At 52.3% G+C, this 19,635-nt stretch overlaps 1 protein-coding gene across 4 annotated transcripts in view; it reads left to right on the top strand.

The window, feature by feature from the left end:
• AGO2 (argonaute RISC catalytic component 2) overlaps nt 1-19,635 on the top strand; it is a 116,144-nt gene that overhangs the window by 58,890 nt on the left and 37,619 nt on the right. For all 4 annotated transcript variants that reach the window (XM_034966651.4, XM_034966652.3, XM_034966653.3 and 1 more), the window contains 5 exons: nt 4,495-4,615; nt 14,795-14,976; nt 16,928-17,064; nt 17,910-18,044; nt 18,866-18,953. In XM_034966651.4, coding sequence (XP_034822542.1) covers nt 4,495-4,615; nt 14,795-14,976; nt 16,928-17,064; nt 17,910-18,044; nt 18,866-18,953 — 663 coding nt within the window. The remainder of the gene's footprint in view (nt 1-4,494; nt 4,616-14,794; nt 14,977-16,927; nt 17,065-17,909; nt 18,045-18,865; nt 18,954-19,635) is intronic.

Below are 19,635 nucleotides of genomic sequence, written 5' to 3'. Positions count from 1 at the left end.
ATACACTCCTGTAAGAACCACCACAATCAATAGGACATGCTAACAACCCCAAAGCACCTGCCCCATTGCAGTTAAGTGTGTTGTCCCTTGCCCCAAGGCAAACACAGACCTGCATTCTGTCAGTGTAGATTGTTTTTGCCTGTCAAAGAGTTTCCTATATGTGGAATCATTATCATTGTATACCTGTTCCTCCTGGTGGCTGGCTTCGTTCCCCAGGCATGTTTCCTTTTTTTTTTTTTTTTTTTTTTTTGAGATGGAGTCTTGCTCTGTCGCCCAGGCTGGAGTGCAGTGATGTGATCTCGGCTCACTGCAAGCTCCGCCTCCTGGGTTCACGCCATTCTCGTGCCTCAGCCTCCCGAGTAGCTGGGACTACAGGTGCCCGCCACCACGTCCAGCTAATTTTTTGTATTTTTAAGTAGAGACAGGGTTTCATTGTGTTAGTCAGGATGGTCTCGATCTCCTGATCTTGTGATCCACCTGCTTCGGCCTCCCAAAGTGTTGGGATTACAGGTGTGAGCCACCGCACCTGGCCCGCCAAGCGTGTTTCTAAGACACCCGTCGTGTTGCTTGTAGCGGTGGATTCAAGTATTGCATTGTGCGGGTGTGGCATCATGGGTTTGTCCACTCATCGGCTGATGGACATTGATTTGAATTGTTTCCAGTTTGGAGCTGTTATACACATTTGTATGCAAATGTTTGCGTGGATGTGTGTTTTCATTTTTCTTGTGTCAGAAGTTGCTAGACAGAGTGGTAAATAGACACTGAAACCACACTTTTTCCCCAAAGCAGTTGCATCAGCCTCGTAGAAGAGAGCATTTCCCTCCGCCTTCACCAGCTCTTGGTATTGTTACCCTTTCTGATTTTAGCCTTTCTACTGGATGTCTGTGGCTTCATTTCCATTTCCCTAAAGCCGAGTGATGAACACCCTTTGATGTGCTTACCCGCCATTTGTGTATCCTCTTCTGCCATGTGTCTGGTCAAATATTTTGCTCATTTAAGTTGGATTATCTTCTTACTGAGTTGTAAGAATTTTCCTAAATACATTATGCATACACGTTCTTTGTTAGATGCGTGTCTGTGTGATTATGGAATATTTCCTCCCAGTTGATTGCTCATCTCTTTGTTTTTGTTTGTTTGTTTTTGAGATAGAGTCTCACTCTGTCATGCCCAGGCTGGAGTGCAGTGGCACAATCTCGGCTTACTGCAACCTCCGCCTCCTGGGTTCAAACGATTCTCCCGCCTCAGTCTCCCAAGTTGCTGGGATTACAGGTACCCACCACTACACCCAGCTAATTTTTTGTATTTTTAGTAGAGATGGGGTTTCACCATATTGGCCAGGCTGGTCTCAAACTCCTGATCCCAAGTGATCCGCCTGCCTCCCAAAGTGCTGAGATTATAGGCGTGAGCCACCGCGCCTGGCCTTGTCTTTTCGTTTTTATAATGGTGCCTCTCTCTCTCTTTTTTTTTAAGAGATGGGTGAAAGTTTTTAATTTTAATGGAGCCTAGTTTATGAATTTTTCCTTTAGGGACATTTCTTAGAAATTTTTGTCTATCCCAAGGTTTAGGAACGTTTTTATGTTATGTTTTCTTCTAGGCATTTCTCAGTTATAGCTTTTAGGTTTATAACCTGTTTCATGTTAATTAATTTTATAATGTTAAATACAACCTTTTGTTTCTGGTATCGACTGAACTTTGACATGATGATTTATTTTTGAACATGTTGGTAGATTCAGCTTGTTAATGTCTTGTTCCTGCTTCTGTTTGTAAGTGATTGGCCCATGATTTCTTAGTACTCTTCCTGTCTGGTTTCAACCTAAAGGTTTTGCTAGCCTCATGAAATGAGTCAGGGTGTGTGCCGTCTTACTCTGTTGAGGTCAGGTTTGAATTAGGCCAGAATGATTTGTTTTTGAATGTGAGTAGAACCCACCTTCCCCTCCAATGGAGCCATCTGCACCTCAAGTTGATTGTGCAGTCCTGGCCAGGGAGATGAGGGCCTCCGAAGGTTGGGGACCCTTTGTAATGTTTGGAGAGTGCAGAGGAATGAGCTGTCCTCTTGCGAGAGCTGCAGGGCATCCCTTGTCTTGGGCAGCCCAGAGCAGGTCAGGGAGGTGCCAGGTGAGATTGTGCCCTGGCTGCCAGGGAGGTGCCAGGTGAGATTGTGCCCTGGCTGCCAGGGAGGTGCCAGGGGAGATTGTGCCGTGGCTGCCAGGTAGGCATGGCAGGGATGGATGCCGGGGCCATGCTGACGGCCTTCGGGGCTGTTCCCTGCCCAGGCTGGATCTCCCAGCACTGTCAGAGGCGGGTGCAGCTTGGTGGAGCCCTCAAAGATGTCACTGAGAGGCTCTGGGCATCTGCCACGGGCACTCCCCAGACCGCAGGTGTTGAGGGCAGGTTAGCTGGATCCCTGAGACCCTCTTCCTGTGGCTGTTGGAGGTGGACCAAGCAAAGCCATTCTGAATAAGGAAAGCCCTCCAGGCCAGCTTGCCTCGACTTTTGGGAAAGGAATGGAAGGAGCTGGCAGGTTCTTGCTTCCTGAGAGATGACTGAGGCTCTGCCCAAGAGAAAGACCATTCTAGCCACGCTCCAATCCCACCTCCCTTCAGAAGTCTGTCAGTGACTCCCCCGCCCCCACCTTACCCTGCTGGTGGACTCCTCTCTCGCTCTTTACCACATCCCCTGAGCTGGCATTTCCTGGTAAAAAATCAAGATGTTAAGCACCCCATGGGCCTCTGCATTTCCCTCACATGGGCCTTTGTGGGCAGGCAGGGACCCCAGCTCTTCATATTTGCACTTTATCAGGCATAGTGTGCGAGGGCAGGCATTTAGTGAGTTGGGTCAAAATGCCTCAGAACCCCCCTGAGCTGGGCACAGTGACTCATGCTGGTACTCCCAGCACTTTAGGAGGCAAAGGCAGGAGGATTGCCTGAGCCCAGGAGTTCGAGACCAGCCTGAGCAACATAAGGGAGGCCCCATCGCTACAAAAAAATTTAAAAATTAACTGGGCATAGTGGCCTGGGCGTGTAGTTCCGGCTGCTTGGGAGGCTGGGATGGGAGGATTGCTTCTGCCCGGGAGGTCAAGGCTGCAGTGAGCAGTAATCATGCCAGTGTACTCCAGTGATAGAGCGAGACTCTGTCTCTAATAAAATAAAATAAAACAAGCACCTGAAATGCCAGGAGAGTACTATGCCAAGCTGGTACCTCTTTGGAACAGAGCTGAAGGCCAGCAGGAGGTTTGCAGAGTGTGTTTCTGGAGGCCTCTCTGTCACGGTGGGGGTTGGGGGGTGGAGGGTGGGGGTGGTGGATCTCTGCTCATGGAGCCCTGCAGAGCAGCTCCCTTGCATCTAGCAGCCTTCTGCCATTGGAATGCCTGAGCCCCCAACACCAAAACCCCAGTCTCTCCCAGCAGCAAGCATCCGTCTCATACCATGGCTCTGCAAGTAGGCTGAGGTTTGGCTGGGCCCCTGGGTCAGGCTGGACTGGAGGGGCAGCAGCACCCAGGACTCATTCTTCTGGCAATCAGAGGAGCACAGAAGGCCAAGCCAGTCTCACAAACCCCTTGACTGGGGCTACAGAGCAAATCCTAGTGGCCACAGCAAGGCCCACAGCCGAGCTGAGCCACACCTGTCAGTCTGTGTGCACAGTGGGTAGCTGTGCAGAGGCATGGGCGCCTGACCCTACCTCCATGGAACACAAATGTCACAAGCTCTGTTCTTCTCGTCAGTGCCTTCACAGAGCTCCGGAGGTTCTGGAAGTGTCTGTCATCTGCTGTATGTGGCATATAAAGTGCCCAGCGTGTATCAGGTTCTCCCGTGTTTCACTAAAATGCACGAGCACAAACCCACTCATGGGTCTAGTTTGCTTCTTTATAGAAGTTGGAAGTCATGTTGCCCAAAGGAGCCACAGGTCTTGCAAAATTGCTTTAAAAATAGCATCAGAGGGCTGGGTGCGGTGGCTCACGCCTGTAATTCCAGCATTTGGGAGGCCAAGGCGGGTGGATCACTTGAGGTTGGGAGTTTGAGACCAGCCTGGCCAACATGATGAAACCTTCTATCTACTAAAAAAAAAAAAAATACAAAAATTAGCCAAGTGTGGTGGCCGGCACCTGTAATCCCAGCTACTTGGGAGGCTGAGGCAGGAGAATCACTTGAACCCAGGAGGCGTAGATTGCAGTGAGCCAAGATCGTGCCACTGCACTCCAGCCCGGGCAACAAGAGCGAAACTCCGTCTCAAAAAAAAAAAAAAAAAAAAAAAAATTAGCCGGGCGTGGTGGCGTTAATCCCAGCTACTTGTGAGGTTAAGGGAGGAGAATTGCTTGAACCCAGGAGGCAGAGGTTGCAGTGAGCTGAGATCATGCCATTGCACTCCAGCCTGGGCCACAAGAGGAAGACTCCATCTCAAAAAAAAAAAAAAAAAAAAATAGCGTCAGAAAAATGTCCTTGTATGCCATTTTCTCCATTTTATTGACATTTTGCCCGACTTTTGTCTTTGTTTCAGGGAAATCGTGGAACACATGGTCCAGCACTTTAAAACACAGATCTTTGGGGATCGGAAGCCCGTGTTTGACGGCAGGAAGAATCTATACACAGCCATGCCCCTTCCGATTGGGAGGGACAAGGTAAGCTCCCCGGGGTGCCCTTGGTGGAGTAACATACGGTGAAGTAAAGCTCACACATGTTGTAAAGTCCGTCATGCCTGTTCTCATACACGAAACTATTTCACTGAGGAGGAGAGAGCAGTTTGCTGCCACATGCTTCGTCCTGAGATCCATAAAAACTACCTTCTGTGTGTTGTGGCTTTCAGTGATGGGGGTTTAGCTTGTCTAGGTCCAGACACGGATATCGAGAACTTGCTGAAACCACCAAACTTTAAGTACAAAGTACACATGCTAAACACAAGCCACAAACCACCGCCAGACAAGAGCTTAGAGTAAGCACCAGCATTATAAAGACCTACAGAGGCCAAGGCAGGAAGATGGCTTGAGCTGAGGAGTTCAAGGCTGAAGTGAGCTATCTCAGTGCGCCACGAATTCCATCCTGGGTGACAGAATGAGACTCCATCTCCACAAGAAGACCTATGGAAAATTACGTTCCTATAGGGGTATGTGAGAGAGAGACATGGCAGTGAGGCCCAGTTAACATTCTGCTCTAGCCAGTGACTCATCTGAAATTAGAACGATGGTGATGAGTCAACCCAGAGGGAGCGGGTGTATTAAAATGTCACCTTCTTTTATTACCTTTAGCCTTATCATGGCTTTATTTAAAAAGTAATAAAATTTCTGCCCAGAAGTTGTCACTTCTTGAGAATATCTTTCAACAAATGTGCTGCTGCAGAGTGATACGGGTGTTATTCGTAAGTAGAAGAAGAGCAGAAACCAGGCTCAGAAATAATCTTTACAGGCCGGGCGCGGTGGCTCACGCCTGTAACCCCAGCACTTTGGGAGGCCGAGGTGGGCGGATCACAAGATCAGGAGTTCGAGACCAGCCTGGCCAGTATGGTGAAACCCCATCTCTACTAAAAATATAAAAATTAGCTAGGCGCCTGTAATCCCACCTACTTGGGAAGCTAAGGCAGGAAAATCGCTTGAACCTGGGAGGTGAAGGTTATGGTGAGCTGAGATCGTGCCACTGCACTCCAACCTGGGCAACAGAGTGAGACTCAGTCTCAAAAAAATAAAAAATAAAAAATAATCTTTACACATACTTTAAGAAGCAAACACATCAGAAACCAGGAGTTTAACAACCATGAGAATGAAAGGCTGATTCCCTCTGGGAACAACATACACAGTTTGCTTTTTAAACCCTGAGTTCCTGAGAAAGAAGCCAGCTCCGTATGCAAAGGGTCTCAAGTTGCTGTCAGGGATGTCTGTTTTAGTGGGAGAGCAAGTGGCCTGCAAGCAGCTCTCTCTACAGACGTTCAGTCTTCTTCCTTTTGCTTTTGAGACAGGGTCTGGCTCTGTCGCCCAGGCTGGAAAGCAATGGTGCAATCACGCTTGCTGTAGCCTTCAATTTCCAGGCTCAAGCGATCCTCCCACGTCAGCCTCCAGAGTGGCTGGTTTTTCATTTTGATGATAATCTTGAAATGAATAAGCTCCTTTCAGCCTTTCTGGATGGTCAGCAGAGCCCAGCAATCTCAGTGCCCAGTGATGCTCCTTCACCTTATCACGCTCTGACAAGGGGAGAACGTGCTGTGACTGAGCAGAGACCGAGTTACGATATAGGGCTCTGCATAAAGCGATCTCATGGTTCTAAGAGGGGCAGTGGTCTGTGCGTTGTCACTGCCAGCCCAGGGTGATAGACGGTGGTTTTCCCAAGAGGAGCAAGTCCTAGACCAAATGCACATCAGTCAAGCACGATCACCCCTTGCAAACTAGCGTGCTGTGGAGCTGAAATGTAGTCATTTTAAAGTTCTGTGCTTAATTTGCATTTGTTTTTACTTACAGTTTTATAAGAAAGAAAAGCATAAGGAGTTTGTGCACAGTTTTGTCTGTACATGTTTATATTTACACACAAGGCGGGCATCAGGGTAGTTTTTCTGAAAAGGGGCTGAGGGCGTCTATATGGTATTTGATATTTAAATTTGAGACCTGTCATTGTGGAAATTAACTGTGCACACACTCTGGGGTAAAACTAGATATGGGTGTGAGGCCTGGCTCCACCCATCCTGTGGTGGGACCTGGGGCATCTCAACTGGCCAAGCCTCAACTGCCTCACCTGTAAAACGGAGAGATGGCAATAAAAACTACTTCCCAGGGGCTTTGTGAGACTTCAGTGAGCATGTACATCCCTGTCCGGTGCCTGTGCCCCACAGTCCTGGGTGGTGCATCTCCCACCAGCCCTCGCCGGTGCCCGTGCTGCTGGCCCCATGCCACATGTTCAGTAGCGAGGGTTTAAAATTCTTTGTTTAAGGCTAGGTGCAGTGGCTCATGCCTGTAATCCCAGCAATTTGGGAGGCCGAGGCAGGCGGATCACTTGAGGCCAGGAGTACGAGACCAGCCTGGCCAACATGACTAAATCCCGTCTGTACTAAAAATACAAAAAAAAATAGCCAAGCATAGTGGCACACGCCTATAGTCACAGCTACTTGGGAGGCTGAAGCATGAGAATCACTCGAACCCGGGAGACGGAGGTTGCAGTGAGCCAAGATCACACCATTGCACTCCAGCCTTGGGCAACAAGAGCAAAACTCCATCTCAAAAACAAAGGAAAAAAGAAAAGCTCATGTCCCAGAGAGCATAGAGAACCTACTCAAAGCCACTGTGTTCGGTTAGCATGGGGGTACCCTGGCTGCAGACCACGCTCCTCGCACTGGTTTGGGGGTTCTGTAGGATCTCTGCAGGGTGCAGAAATTAACCTTCTGTGTGAGAGCCTGCGTAAGGCGGTGTCCCATGTCCATCTTCTCACATCGTGTCCCAGTGTCGTCTTTGGGTTTTGTCTTTTTTCTGTGAAGTACTTTTTCGTGCCTCACTTGTGGTAAGAGCGGAATCGTTCTGGTGCTCCATTACCCTGGAGGCTCGTGGGGACTCTGGCAGCTCTGGTCCAGGCCTCTGCACAGGGGGCCCGTGTCACATCGCCCTTACACACGAAGCTCCTAAATCTCCTACTGCAATGTTAGCCTGCCTGCCTTCATCCCAGCCCCTGTGTGGAAAGAGAGACGAGTTCTCCCAGGCCCGGGAGACGCTGGGACCACCCAGCCTCACTCTTTCACCTCCCAGAACTGGAGGTGGAGACAGGAAACTATACAAGTTGATCAGCATTTTGGGTTGAACTCCTGGGTTCTTCTTTGAAGGCATGATTTGTGTCGTCTGTTCTTCTTGGCTCTGGGTCCAGCTCCATGCCTCCCCTTGTCGGGTCCCATGGAAGGTCTGCAGCTCCCTGGAGCTTCTCTGCTCAGTTGAATAGAAAATTTAGGAAGGTGGCCAGAAGGAGCACTGTTTAGGAACATATGGAGACAACTATAAACTCCCTAAATAACAAAAGACAAGTGGCTTTGGCCTGGAAGGGATTTGGGTGGTGGAAGATGAACCTGAGAATTTATTCCCACATCTCACTGAATGATCAAATTGAATGTCTGGGTTGACGCGGTCTAGGAGTGGTGGTGGACAGCACCGGTGTCTCCTTCCCAGGAGGAAGTTAGGGCAGACCCACAGCTCAGAACAATAGCAGACCCTGCCTGGAAGCAGTGTACCTTGGGAGAAGACAGCCACGCACGGAGTTCACTGTTGAAGGACATGGTAGTTCGGCACTCCTGCCTGTCCGCCTCTCTGTGCAGCTCAGCCATGCCATGGCCACAGGAGTGCCGGGCTGTTGCCTGCTGACCTGGGATGGGGGTGTCTGGCAGCAAGGGAGGCCAAGGGCTCCCAAGGCAGTGAAGCTTCTGCACCTGAAGGCTTGGGGAGAGAAGGCGGAGGGGGCGAGGAGAGGCCTAGGAAGCCATGGGGGGCTCCGCTTGGGCAGTGTGCGGCAGGGAACCTGCCCAGCCTGGGCCTGGCACAAGCATCTTTGGGGCTGACCTGCAACCTCTCAGGGCCAAGGTTCCCCTCGAATGAGCCAGGTGCTTTGACCCAAGCCCACCCCAATATAAGCTGGTCAGGAGGTGGTGCTGAGCCCTAACCGAGCAGCCACTCCCTGTACCTGCTCTGTCATCTTCCAGGTGACTTTGAATTCCCACTACACTTTGCAGACATGATGGGTGGGACTGGTTTTGGTGCTGAGGTCTTTTGGGGGTCAGTGATCTGCCTTTCGAGAGCTGCTGCCCTACAGAGTCACAGGATGCCTTTAGACCTCAGCACCTGGCACATTTCAACAAGACATGAACTGCACGGCCCCTTCTGGGAGGGGCATGTGGCACGCAGCCTGGCAGCTGTCTCTCGGCCTGGGCTCGGCAGGCATAGCGGGTGTGGTCGCTCTTCCTGCCGCCCCAGGGAGGCCCCGTCCAGGTCAGGATCCTCGTGGCCAGCCAGACATGCCACGCCTGCAGTGCCTCCCTCGCTCCCTCCTCAGCAGCAGTGGACAGGGAGGCCGTGGGCTCAGCCAGGGCCATAGCCAAGCTGAGTGCAGGAACAGCCTTTTGAAAGGCAGCTGCGCCTCTGTGCCTTTTCCCTGGCTTCATACACAGTTTCTTTGTGCTCTGTCTTTTTTTTTTTTTTTTCCCCAGACATGGTCTCACTCTGTCACCCAGGCTAGAGTGCAGTAGCACAATGTTAGCTCACTGTAACCTCCACCTCCCAGGCTCAAGTGAGCCTCCCACCTCAGCCTCCTGAGTAGCTGGGACTACAGGCATGTGCCACCATGCCCGGCTAATTTTCTTTTCTTTTTTTTTTTTTTTTTTTGTATTTTTTGTAGAGACGGGGTTTTACCATGTTGGTCAGGCTGGTCTCGAACTCCTGACCTTGTGATCCACCTGCCTCGGCCTCCCAAAGTGCTGAGATTACAGGTGTGAGCCACTGTGCCCCGCCACTAATTTTCTTTTTGTAGGGACAGAGTTTTGCCACATTGCCCGGGCTGGTCTGCAACTCCTGAGCTCAAGCGATCCAGCCCGCCTCGGTCTCCCACGGTACTGGGATTACAGGCGTGAGCCCCAGGCTGGCCTCTTTGCATTCTTTACAGTGCTGTTTTCCCTTTGTTGCTGAGTTGTGTGACGACCCCAAAGAGGAATCACCCCATGACAGTCCTACTTCTCTCACCCTGAGGATTTCCGGACAGGGAGGCCAGCCTGCGGGTTTGGCTTGTTTGGGGAGATTGGATGTCACAGGTGCCTCGCCGTGCTCCAGGCCTTGGATCGAGTCCTGGGCTGACATTTTCTATTATCCATGTTCAGAAAATGGCAGTTGGGCCACTCCCAGATTGTAGCGCTGCAACACAATTGGCACCAGTGCCCTGTGAGGTGGGCGGGGCCACCTGCTTGTCCCCTTGTGTGCAGGAAGCCAACGGAGCCACCTGCCCGAGGTCAGAACACGGGAGGCAGCAGGGCTGGGAGTGACCTTCAGATGTCATGTCATTGGGACCGAGCGCTTTGGGCTGTTGAGAGGCGGCAGTGTCTCGGGTGTGGACCACCTGCTGCTGGCAGCCCAGACGCACACGGCGCCTGTCCCTTGGAGAGCCATGTGCCTCCTGCCCTCGTGGCGTGATGGCCGTCGTAAAATCTCCATGCAGCCCTAAGCTGCCACACACGAGCACCAGCCAGCCACTGTGGACGTGGGATGGGCAGATAGTTACAGAGCCCGGGGTGACTCTGCTGTCCTTTCTCTGCGGGCCAAGCGGAGGCTGGACTGCAATACATTTACAAATTAGAATGTATTTTGCTGTGGGAAAATAGACCCCTTGGAATTGCCCCTCGGTGTTGACTACAGAGGTTTTTGAAAGGTGGCATTGACGGGCATCCGATCCGTGCCAGGGCACAGCACTGTAGGCTGGATGCCGAGTGCTGTTGCTGCAGATGTACTCGGGCCTAAAGTACCTCCTGGCTGGGGCGTGTGTGAGCTGGAAATGCACGCGCTCTCCCACTCCCAAGCTCACTCCACTTGCACGCCATGACCTGGACGTGCTGTTTCTGGACGAGGGGAATGGCACTCCCTTCTCAGCGACCGGCTACTCCTGTTGGGACCCAGTAGCAGCCAGTCCGTACTGGAATTGTCCCCCCATGCCCAGCCAAGCCACTGGTCCTGGGCCCATAGAGACTCTGTCTCCCTTTCTGGAGTCAGACAGTTTGACAGGGGCACTCGCCCCTCTGCTTCCTGCCACCTGGCCCGGGGCGCCTCAGTCAGCCCCTCCAGATCTGTTTCTTTAACTGAGAGCGGGACACCTTCCCCCCTCCCAAAAAAAAAAAAAAAGAAAGTAAAGGGGGGAACCAGTGAGTGCAGGAATGCCTGCCATGTTGCCAGTGTTATGCCAAATGTGCATTTTCAGTTACTGTTACTTGTGTGTGACTTATTTAGAATTTTATTATGAAGTAGCACTAATGAAAAAGAAATATATGTACAGTTGGCCTTTGAACAACAAAAAGTTTAATGGTGCTATATTAGCCAATTTTCATGCTGTTGATAAAGACTGGGCAATTTACAAAAGAAAAAGTTTAATTGGACATACAGTTCCATGTGGCTAGGGAAGCATCGCAGTCCTGGTGGAGGACAAAAGGCACTTCTTACATGGCGGCAGCAAGAAAGAATGAGGAAGAAGCAAAAGCAGAAACCACTGATAAACCAATTTGATCACTGTCACAAGAATAGCACGGGAAAGACCAGCCCCCATGATTCAGTCACCTTCCTGGATTCCTACCACAACATGTGGGAATTCTAGGAGATACAATTCAAGTGAGATTTGGGTGGGGACATAGCCAAACATATCAGGCGCTGATTCCCCATGCAGTCAAAAATTCATTCATAAGCTTTTTTTTTTTTTGAAACAATTTCTCTGTTGCCCAGGCTGGAGAGCAATGGCACAATCACAGCTCACTATAGCCTTGACTTCCCTGGGCTCAAGCGATCCTCCTATCTCAGCCTCCTGAGTAACTGGGAGCACAGAGATGGGGTCTCCCTATATTGCCTAGGCTGGTCTCCAACTCTGGACTCAAACCATCCTCCCACCTCAGCCACCCAAAGAGCTGGGATTATAGGCGTGAACCACTGCACCTAGCTATGTATGACTTTTGACTCCCCCAAAACTTAAACTACTACTAATAGTCTGTTGTTGACCAGAAGCCTTACCAGTAACATAAACTGTAAATTAACACATATTTTATAGGTTACATGTATTATATAGTTTATTCTTCTTCTTCTTCTTTTTTTTTTTTTTTTTTTGAGACAGAGCCTCACTCTGATCCCCAGGGCTGGAGTGCAGTGGTGCTGTCTCGGCTCACTGCAACCTTCACCTCCCGGGTTCAAATGATTCTCCTGCCTCAGCCTCCCAGGTAGCTGGGATTAAGGCGCCCACCACCACACCCGACTAATTTTTGTAATTTTTTGTTTTTTGGTTTTTGGTTTTTTTTTTTTTTTTTGAGACAGAGTCTTGCTCTGTCGCCCAGGCTGGAGTGCAGTGGCGCGATCTCGGCTCACTGCAACCTCTGCCTCCCGGGTTCATGCCATTCTCCTGCCTCAACCTCCCGAGTAGCTGGGACTACAGGCGCCCGCCACCACGCCCGGCTAATTTTTTGTATTTTTAGTAGAGACAGGATTTCACCATGTTAGCCAGGATGGTCTCGATCTCCTGACCTCGTGATTCCCCCACCTCAGCCTCCCAAAGTGCTGGGATTACAGGTGTGAGCCACCGTGCCTGGCTTTTGTTTTGTTTTGTTGAGTTTTTTTGAGATAGCGTTTCACTCTTGTCGCCCAAGCTGGAGTATGGTGCGATCTCGGCTCACTGCATCTCCGCCTCCCAGGTTTAAGCGATTCTCCTGCCCCAGCCTCCCAAGTAGCTGGGATTATAGGCACATGCCACCATACCCAGCTAGTTTTTTTGTATTTTTAGTAGAGACGAGGTTTCACTATGGGCCGGGGTGGTCTCGAACTCCTGACCTCGTGATCCACCCGCCTTGGCCTCCCAAAGTGCTGGGATTACAGGTGTGAGCCACCGCGTCCAGCTGGTCTTGTTCCTTTTTATGGCTGCATATTATTCCACAGTGTATGATATTGTTACAGCTAGTTTTTGTATTTTTAGTAGAGATGGGGTTTTGCCACATTGGCCAGGCTGGTCTTGAACTCCTGACCTTAGGTGATCCATCTGCCTCAGCCTCCCAAAGTGCTGGGATTACAGGCATGAGCCACTGTGCCTGGCCCTATATAGTTTATTCTTATATGCTTAAGCTGGAGGAAAGTTATTTAAGAAATCATAAGGTAAAGAAAATATGTCTACTTTTCATTAAGTGGAAGTGGATTATTATAAAGGATCCCCTCTGTCTTCATGCTGAGGAGAGAAAGGAGGAGCTTGGTCTTGCTGTCTCAGGGGTAACAGAGGCTGAAGGAAATCCATATATAACTCCACTTGCGTAGTTCCAACCCATGTTGTGCAAGGACCAGCTATGTACATTTATTTAAAGAGTGGTATTAAACCACATCCTGTACCCCCAACCCAGGCCCAGCTGTTCCCTCCTCCCACCCTGAAATCCCCCATGGGCGAAGCCTTGATTGCGTCCCCCCACCGCCACCCCCTCCGCTGTCCTGATGAGTTGAGTGAAGCTGGCCCTTCCCTCTGTTGGTTTCCTCAGCTGTGCTGCATCCCCTGTGCATATGGCTCTGATGTCTGGAAGGAATCGTGCTGCGGCGCCCTTCTGTGGCTTGCTGCTTTTCTTGCTATTCGATGTTTGAAGTCTATCCGGCTGGAAGGATTCGATCCTTTTCCCCTGCCCTCATCTTTTGCAGATGGTCCTCGGGGCGCGGCCAGTTTGGGGCCATCGGGCACAACAGTGCTCTGAGGGCTCGTGGGCGTCTGCCAGAGCCAGCCCAGGCCCAGGTGGAAAGGGTGTGTACCTGGGACCCAGGTGTGCAGGTGATGCCCGCAGAGTCTGGTCGTAGCTCCGTGAGGTTCAAACAAGGTGTGGCAAGAGGCCAGGCCCTGGGCGACAAGGATGAGCAGATGGGAGCTGGGCATGGGCATGGCGGGCAGTGGGTGAGCGAGCAAATGTGCCTGGTGCCACCAAACAACACTGGACCTGGGCATGCTGGCACACTGGGGTTTGTGGTCCTGAATCAGGGAGGGCACCTCAGGTGCACAGAGCAGAGGCAGCAGGCCCTGGGCAGGCTAGGAGAGGCCGGTGCTGAAGACCTGGGACCCTGGCATCACACATGGAGTGGGAAGGCCTTCCGGGTCCAGATCCCGTCTCTGCCCTTTCATGGCTTTGTGGCCTTGGGTTATTTTTTTAAGTCTGGGTTTCTGTGGTTTCATGGATAAAAAGTGGTGAGTCGGCCAGGCACAGTGGCTCACGCTTGTACTCCTAGCACTTTGAGAGGCCAAGGTGGGAGGATCCTTTGAGCCCAGGAGTTCAAGACCAGCACAGGTAACATGGTGAAACTCCATCTCTACCAAATTAAAAATTAAAAAATTAGCCGAGTTTGGTGGCGTGTGCCTGTAGTTCCAGCTACTTGGAAGGCCAAGGTGAGAGGATCCCTTGAGCCTAAGAGGTCAAGGTCGAAGTGAGCCAATACTGCACCACTGCACTCCGGCCTGGGCCACAGTGAGACCCTGTCTCAACAAAAGTGGTGAATGAATTTTCCCTTGCTGGGGTCACTGGGCATGTGAGGATAACATATATACCATCCGTAACCTGTCACATCGGTGTTCCTCAGACACTGGGAAGCATGATTAGCAAATAGCAAAGTTGCTTCACGCGTCACCTGAGTGGGCTCGTGTGTGTCCACATATTTGGAGGTATGAGGGCCAGATCGCGATTCAACTGTGGGTTCTGAGTAGCGGAGTGGGGTTTGCAGGTGACGGCAGCATGATCTGGCGTTAGGTGCAACCCATAGGTGAGGGACGGGGCGATTCAGAGACTGGGAGGAGAGAGATAGTGAGTTCATTGTTTGGGGGTGAAATGAGGATACATTTTCGACCACTGTGAGTACACCAGCCACTGCCACATGTGGCTCTGTACATTTAAATTCATCAAAAGTAAGTGAATAAAGTTTAAAATTCACTTCCTTGGTCATATTTCAAGTGCTCCATAGCCACATGTGGCTAGTGGTTGGCTAGAGGCCTGGGCAGGGACTTCCTCACCCAGGAGTGTCTGGAAGCCAACCACTGCCAGGCTGCGTCCTCCCTGGGGCTTCACAGGAGGGAGTAACCTTGTGTGCCTTGGATCCTCGCAGGTGGAGCTGGAGGTCACGCTGCCAGGAGAAGGCAAGGATCGCATCTTCAAGGTGTCCATCAAGTGGGTGTCCTGCGTGAGCTTGCAGGCGTTACACGATGCACTTTCAGGGCGGCTGCCCAGCGTCCCTTTTGAGACGATCCAGGCCCTGGACGTGGTCATGAGGCACTTGCCATCCATGAGGTGAGGGCGCCACACGGGACCAAGGGCGGGGGACTCCCCTGCAGCTCCGAGGGCCCCCCGCAGGGTCTGAAATCTGTCTGAGGAACGGCTCATTCTTGGATCCAGGGTGGGAATGGTCACGTGGGTTTTCTGTGATGAAGATAATACAAATGGTGCTAAGGTGGAAACAGTGTTAATATAAACATAAGTCACCAGCATTTTCGGCCTGGCCCGGAACGTTGGCCTCCCAATAGGCACCAATAGTGTGCACGTTGGTGCCTTCGTGTTCTGCGCAGCCCTCTGCACCCAGCACTTTTCTGCTCATCTCTTGCCCTTGGGACTCGTGATAGGAGAGTAATGCTGTGTTCCCAGTTTCGTGCTGCATGCATGTCTGCAACTCTAGGGACCGTCACCGCTGCTTTTTGTGACTGTTGGGGACATCCTTTTTCTCAGGATTACTCTTTTACCACAAATGGCCACACTTGCGATTGCTGGGAGAGGGTGTAGGGGAGCAGTTGAAGGGCTCACAAGCTGCCCAGTTGCTGGGCAGAGGGTTGCACTAATTTCCTGAGTGGCCCGCTGTTGCAGGAGCAAGGCCAGCTCAGCGCGTCAGCCCTCAGCACACCTGCCCTCACACTGGTGCCCGGGAACAAGTTGAGTTTTCAAGTTTCATCTCTTTCGAACCAAAGCCGAAACCAAAACAAACCCCACAGTGACAAACCCCAGGACTGACCAAAGCTTTAAGATTCCAGGAGAGAGTTGGGGCTTCCCTCATAGAAGAGAAGGTGCTTTGAGGCCATGTGTAAGATTTTTAGAAGGGACCATGGTGTTCTCAGTCTTCAGGCATGGGAGGAGGTGACCAAATACAGGACAGGCTGTCACTCCCGGCAGGAACACACCTTCCCCCACGTGTAATCTGTCTCTGCTTTGAACTATCGGTGGAGGAAGGCCGTAGGTACGTGGAGAAACACTCTAGGAGGATGGTTGCCAAAATGGCATCTACCTTTTTAATAGAGTTGCAGAAATGACTGTGATTCTTTTCCGAATTCCTTTGGATTACTTACATTAATTTTATAATCAGGGAGGAAACTGCTGTTTTCATTCTGAGAAAAGAAGAGCAGTAGAGGCGGGATTATTAGCACGTCTCAGGTGGAAAGTGAAAGGGCCGTGTAGGTGATTGGATCAGCGCAGCCCACAAGTAGGGAGCATCGAGGCTCACAGCGTGTTTTCCCTTCAGAATCATTAGTGACGGCGCCTCCCGGGCCACCAGACCCCACGGTGCCCGTGCAGCAGGTGAGGCTGCTGTGCTGGAGAATGTGTCTGCTTCAGTCGAGTAGCTCCAGCCAGGTCAGCACAGCATCCCTAGCAGGCCCGGAAGAGGTTGTGAAGCCCTCACGCTGGCCCTTCCACCTCCTACGGGGGAGCCCACAGCGGGCAGCTCCGGGGCCTCGGAGCCTACCTGGGGAGCCCACGGCTAAAGGAGCCGGCAGATGCTGAGTCATGCGTGGACAGCCACTGGCCAGAAGCAACACGTCTCCCCACGGCTGGGGCTGGGCCTGGCTGGGGCTGGCACTTGGCAGGTGCCCACTTCTATCTGCGCTTGGGGACACAGGCCCCAAGAGGTGAAGAGTAGACAGTGAGGACAGTAAGGCGAGGCAAAGCCAGGACAGGGAGTCTGGACCAGAAACACGCCAGGTCCTGGGGGTTTGTGATCCACCTGTGCGGTGTCTTTAAACATCTTTCACCATCCCCCAGTGAGGCCACGGGTCCCCCAGCCTGCTGCTGTCACAGTGTCCCACACAGCAGGCCATGCACACAGGCTGGAGTGCCGTGTGGTAAACGTGGATTTAAAAGGAGGGGAAACGGAACTCTGATGAGGGTGTGGTGGGCGCAGGTGAAGCCCACCCAGAGGCAGCTGTTCCTTCTGGAAGACACATCTGACGGGAGGCGGGGTGGGGTCTCTTGGTTCCAGGTACACCCCCGTGGGCCGCTCCTTCTTCACCGCGTCCGAAGGCTGCTCTAACCCTCTTGGCGGGGGCCGAGAAGTGTGGTTTGGCTTCCATCAGTCCGTCCGGCCTTCTCTCTGGAAAATGATGCTGAATATTGATGGTAAGCAGCGCCCTGGGGTCTTCACTGCAGGGCAGGGTTGGGCATGGGCTGGGGGGTCAGGACCCCGGTCGGGGGGTGGCATGTGGCCAGCTCCACGCGTGGCCTCTGTCAGAGCCAGCGCTGCTGCGTGACACCTGGCTGGTCTCACCTGCAGTGTTGGGTGGGTTACGGCAGTGGCTCTCAGGCCAGCGTGAAGCCACGAGATGGTCGCACCCTCAGAGGCTGTGGTCAGGGGCTGAGGCGGGCCTGAGGATCCGGGGCTTCCTTGCTGCTGGCCTCCTGTAGGCCTGGGTTTGACTGTAGCCTGGGTGTGGCCTGTCCCTCTCTTGGGAGGCTTAGTCGCTGCTCTGTGCAGGACATCCGCTGCCCTCTCTGTGAAAAAGACGAGAGTGAAGGCCAGTGAAAAGGATCTGTCTTCTCATTTGGGAGCTGATTATTATGAAAAGCTCTAGAAAGCAATGAGAATTTGATCTTGCTCAGTTATACATTTATTGAAAAAGAACTACATAAAAGGAAATGGTGAATTTCAGAAATATCTACACCAGACGGTAACCAGAAAATCCTACAACGCTGGCTTCATTCTCGGAGGGTGACTTTAGTCTTTAACTAATCAGCCAGCTCCTTTCTGTCACCCTGACCAGAGGGAGGGCCAGCAGCTAGGGCCTGGGCTTGTCACTGCTGGCCTGCCCGTGTCTGGGCCTGAGGCTAGCCTCAGTAGGGAGTGAGAACCCCGGCCGGGTGTCCCCACCATGGCTGGCCTGGCCTGTGAGGCCCCTCCAGGACTATGGGCCTGTCCAGCAGCCCCACGGTCACGCTTAGGGCTTTGCCTCTTTTCTCGCCTACAGTGTCGGCAACAGCGTTTTACAAGGCACAGCCAGTAATCGAGTTTGTTTGTGAAGTTTTGGATTTTAAAAGTATTGAAGAACAACAAAAACCTCTGACAGATTCCCAAAGGGTAAAGTTTACCAAAGAAATTAAAGGTAATGAACTGTCCCAGCACACCTGGCTGAGGGCTGGGAGGCCCCTTCCCGGTCCGCCTCCGGGACGGCATTTTGCAGTTCTGGTTCTTGTGCGCATTTGGGGAGGTGGGGGTGGCAGAATGTAGCCATCAGATGAGGTAGCATGGAGATGAGTTAGATCCATTTCCCAGAGCGGGAGTGGGGGTTTCCTGAATAAATACAACCCCATGGGGTGAGGATGAGGTTGGGGAGTCAGTCATGTCTGAGTCATGATCTCAGGACTAGAAGCAGCAGCGTGGCTGTGATCAGCATTTCCTAACGCTGGAACCTAGGATGCGTTTTCTTTTGTCTTCATTTAATCCTTACACAGCCCGGCAGGTGTCTGTACCCGGTCAGCCTGCTTTCTACTCCAAGAAACTCAGACTGGGGGGGTCTAGGACTTACCCGGGGTCCTTCTGCCCATCAGCAACAGAATGGGGGGCCCACCCCTGGCTCCACAAGCCCTGCCCGCTGAACCCGTCCTTTTGGAAGGCCATTTGCAGGGCCATCCACCGTACCCTGTGTTATCACGATGACCCATGGGGGGCGCAGAACAGCACGAGGGTGGACACCCCATGCTCTAAGCTGAGCCTCCCCTCCACCACGTGGTACTCTTGTAGGTGAGATGGACCCGGCTGGGGTGGCCTGGGGGTGACCTGTGGGTCACCCTCCCTAGGGGAGCCCTGCAGCCCCCCATAACTTGGGTCCCCAGCCACATTCCTATGAAAACTGATTCTCGCAAGTGGCGCTTGCACTCAGGTTGGGACAGCCCGGACGCCGATGCCTGTGTTCTGTGTCCCCAGGTTTAAAGGTGGAGATAACGCACTGTGGGCAGATGAAGAGGAAGTACCGCGTCTGCAATGTGACCCGGCGGCCCGCCAGTCACCAAACGTAACACGCCCTTCCTTTCAGACTCTCTTGGCTGGGGCCCCCACTGTCACTCCGACGGGCACACTCTGGAGCCATGATTCTGTGCCCATTCTCCAGAAAGGACCATTTCATGCTGTTTTTCAATCCCAAAATTGTCCCTTACATGGCTCAGTAGATTCCAGACTTCACCTAAGAAAATAAACTCAGTCATGAAATTCCCCCTGGGTGCTAGAAGGGCCGGCCCAGGCTCTCTCTCCCTCTTCCTTCCTGAGCCTCACAGAGGAGAGAAGGGTCTTTTGCGTTCATTGTCCCATCCTTAGTGCTGGAGGTGGCGGGTCTGTGGCCCTGACCCACGCCCCCTTCCCTGGGCCAGTCCGTGTGTCCCGTCATTACGGCAAGAGCACGGTTTGGTACACAGGCCGGAGTGGGGGTGAGAGTGCACCGCTGTCCTGGGTTGTACTGGTGTTCCTTTGCGGGAGGAGGTGATAGATTTGGCCCCTGTGCCCCAGTTAATGTCTCCCAGGCCAGTAGGGTTCGTTTATTTCATGGATCATTCCATGGAAAGTGCCAGGCCTGTTGCCAGGCACTGGAGGTACCAAGATGCCCGTGGCTGAGGGAGCAGAAGGATGAGAGGGCCTGTGGCCTGGCAGAGGCTGCAGATGGCCCGGCAGTCTGGATTGGGGGAAGGGGTCCGTGCAGCGGA

This window comes from Pan paniscus, chromosome 7 (assembly GCF_029289425.2).
Source record: "Pan paniscus chromosome 7, NHGRI_mPanPan1-v2.0_pri, whole genome shotgun sequence".
Classification (NCBI taxonomy): domain Eukaryota; kingdom Metazoa; phylum Chordata; class Mammalia; order Primates; family Hominidae; genus Pan; species Pan paniscus.
The sequence above is the reverse complement of the archived record's forward strand: the minus strand, read 5'-3'. Positions and strand labels throughout refer to the sequence as shown.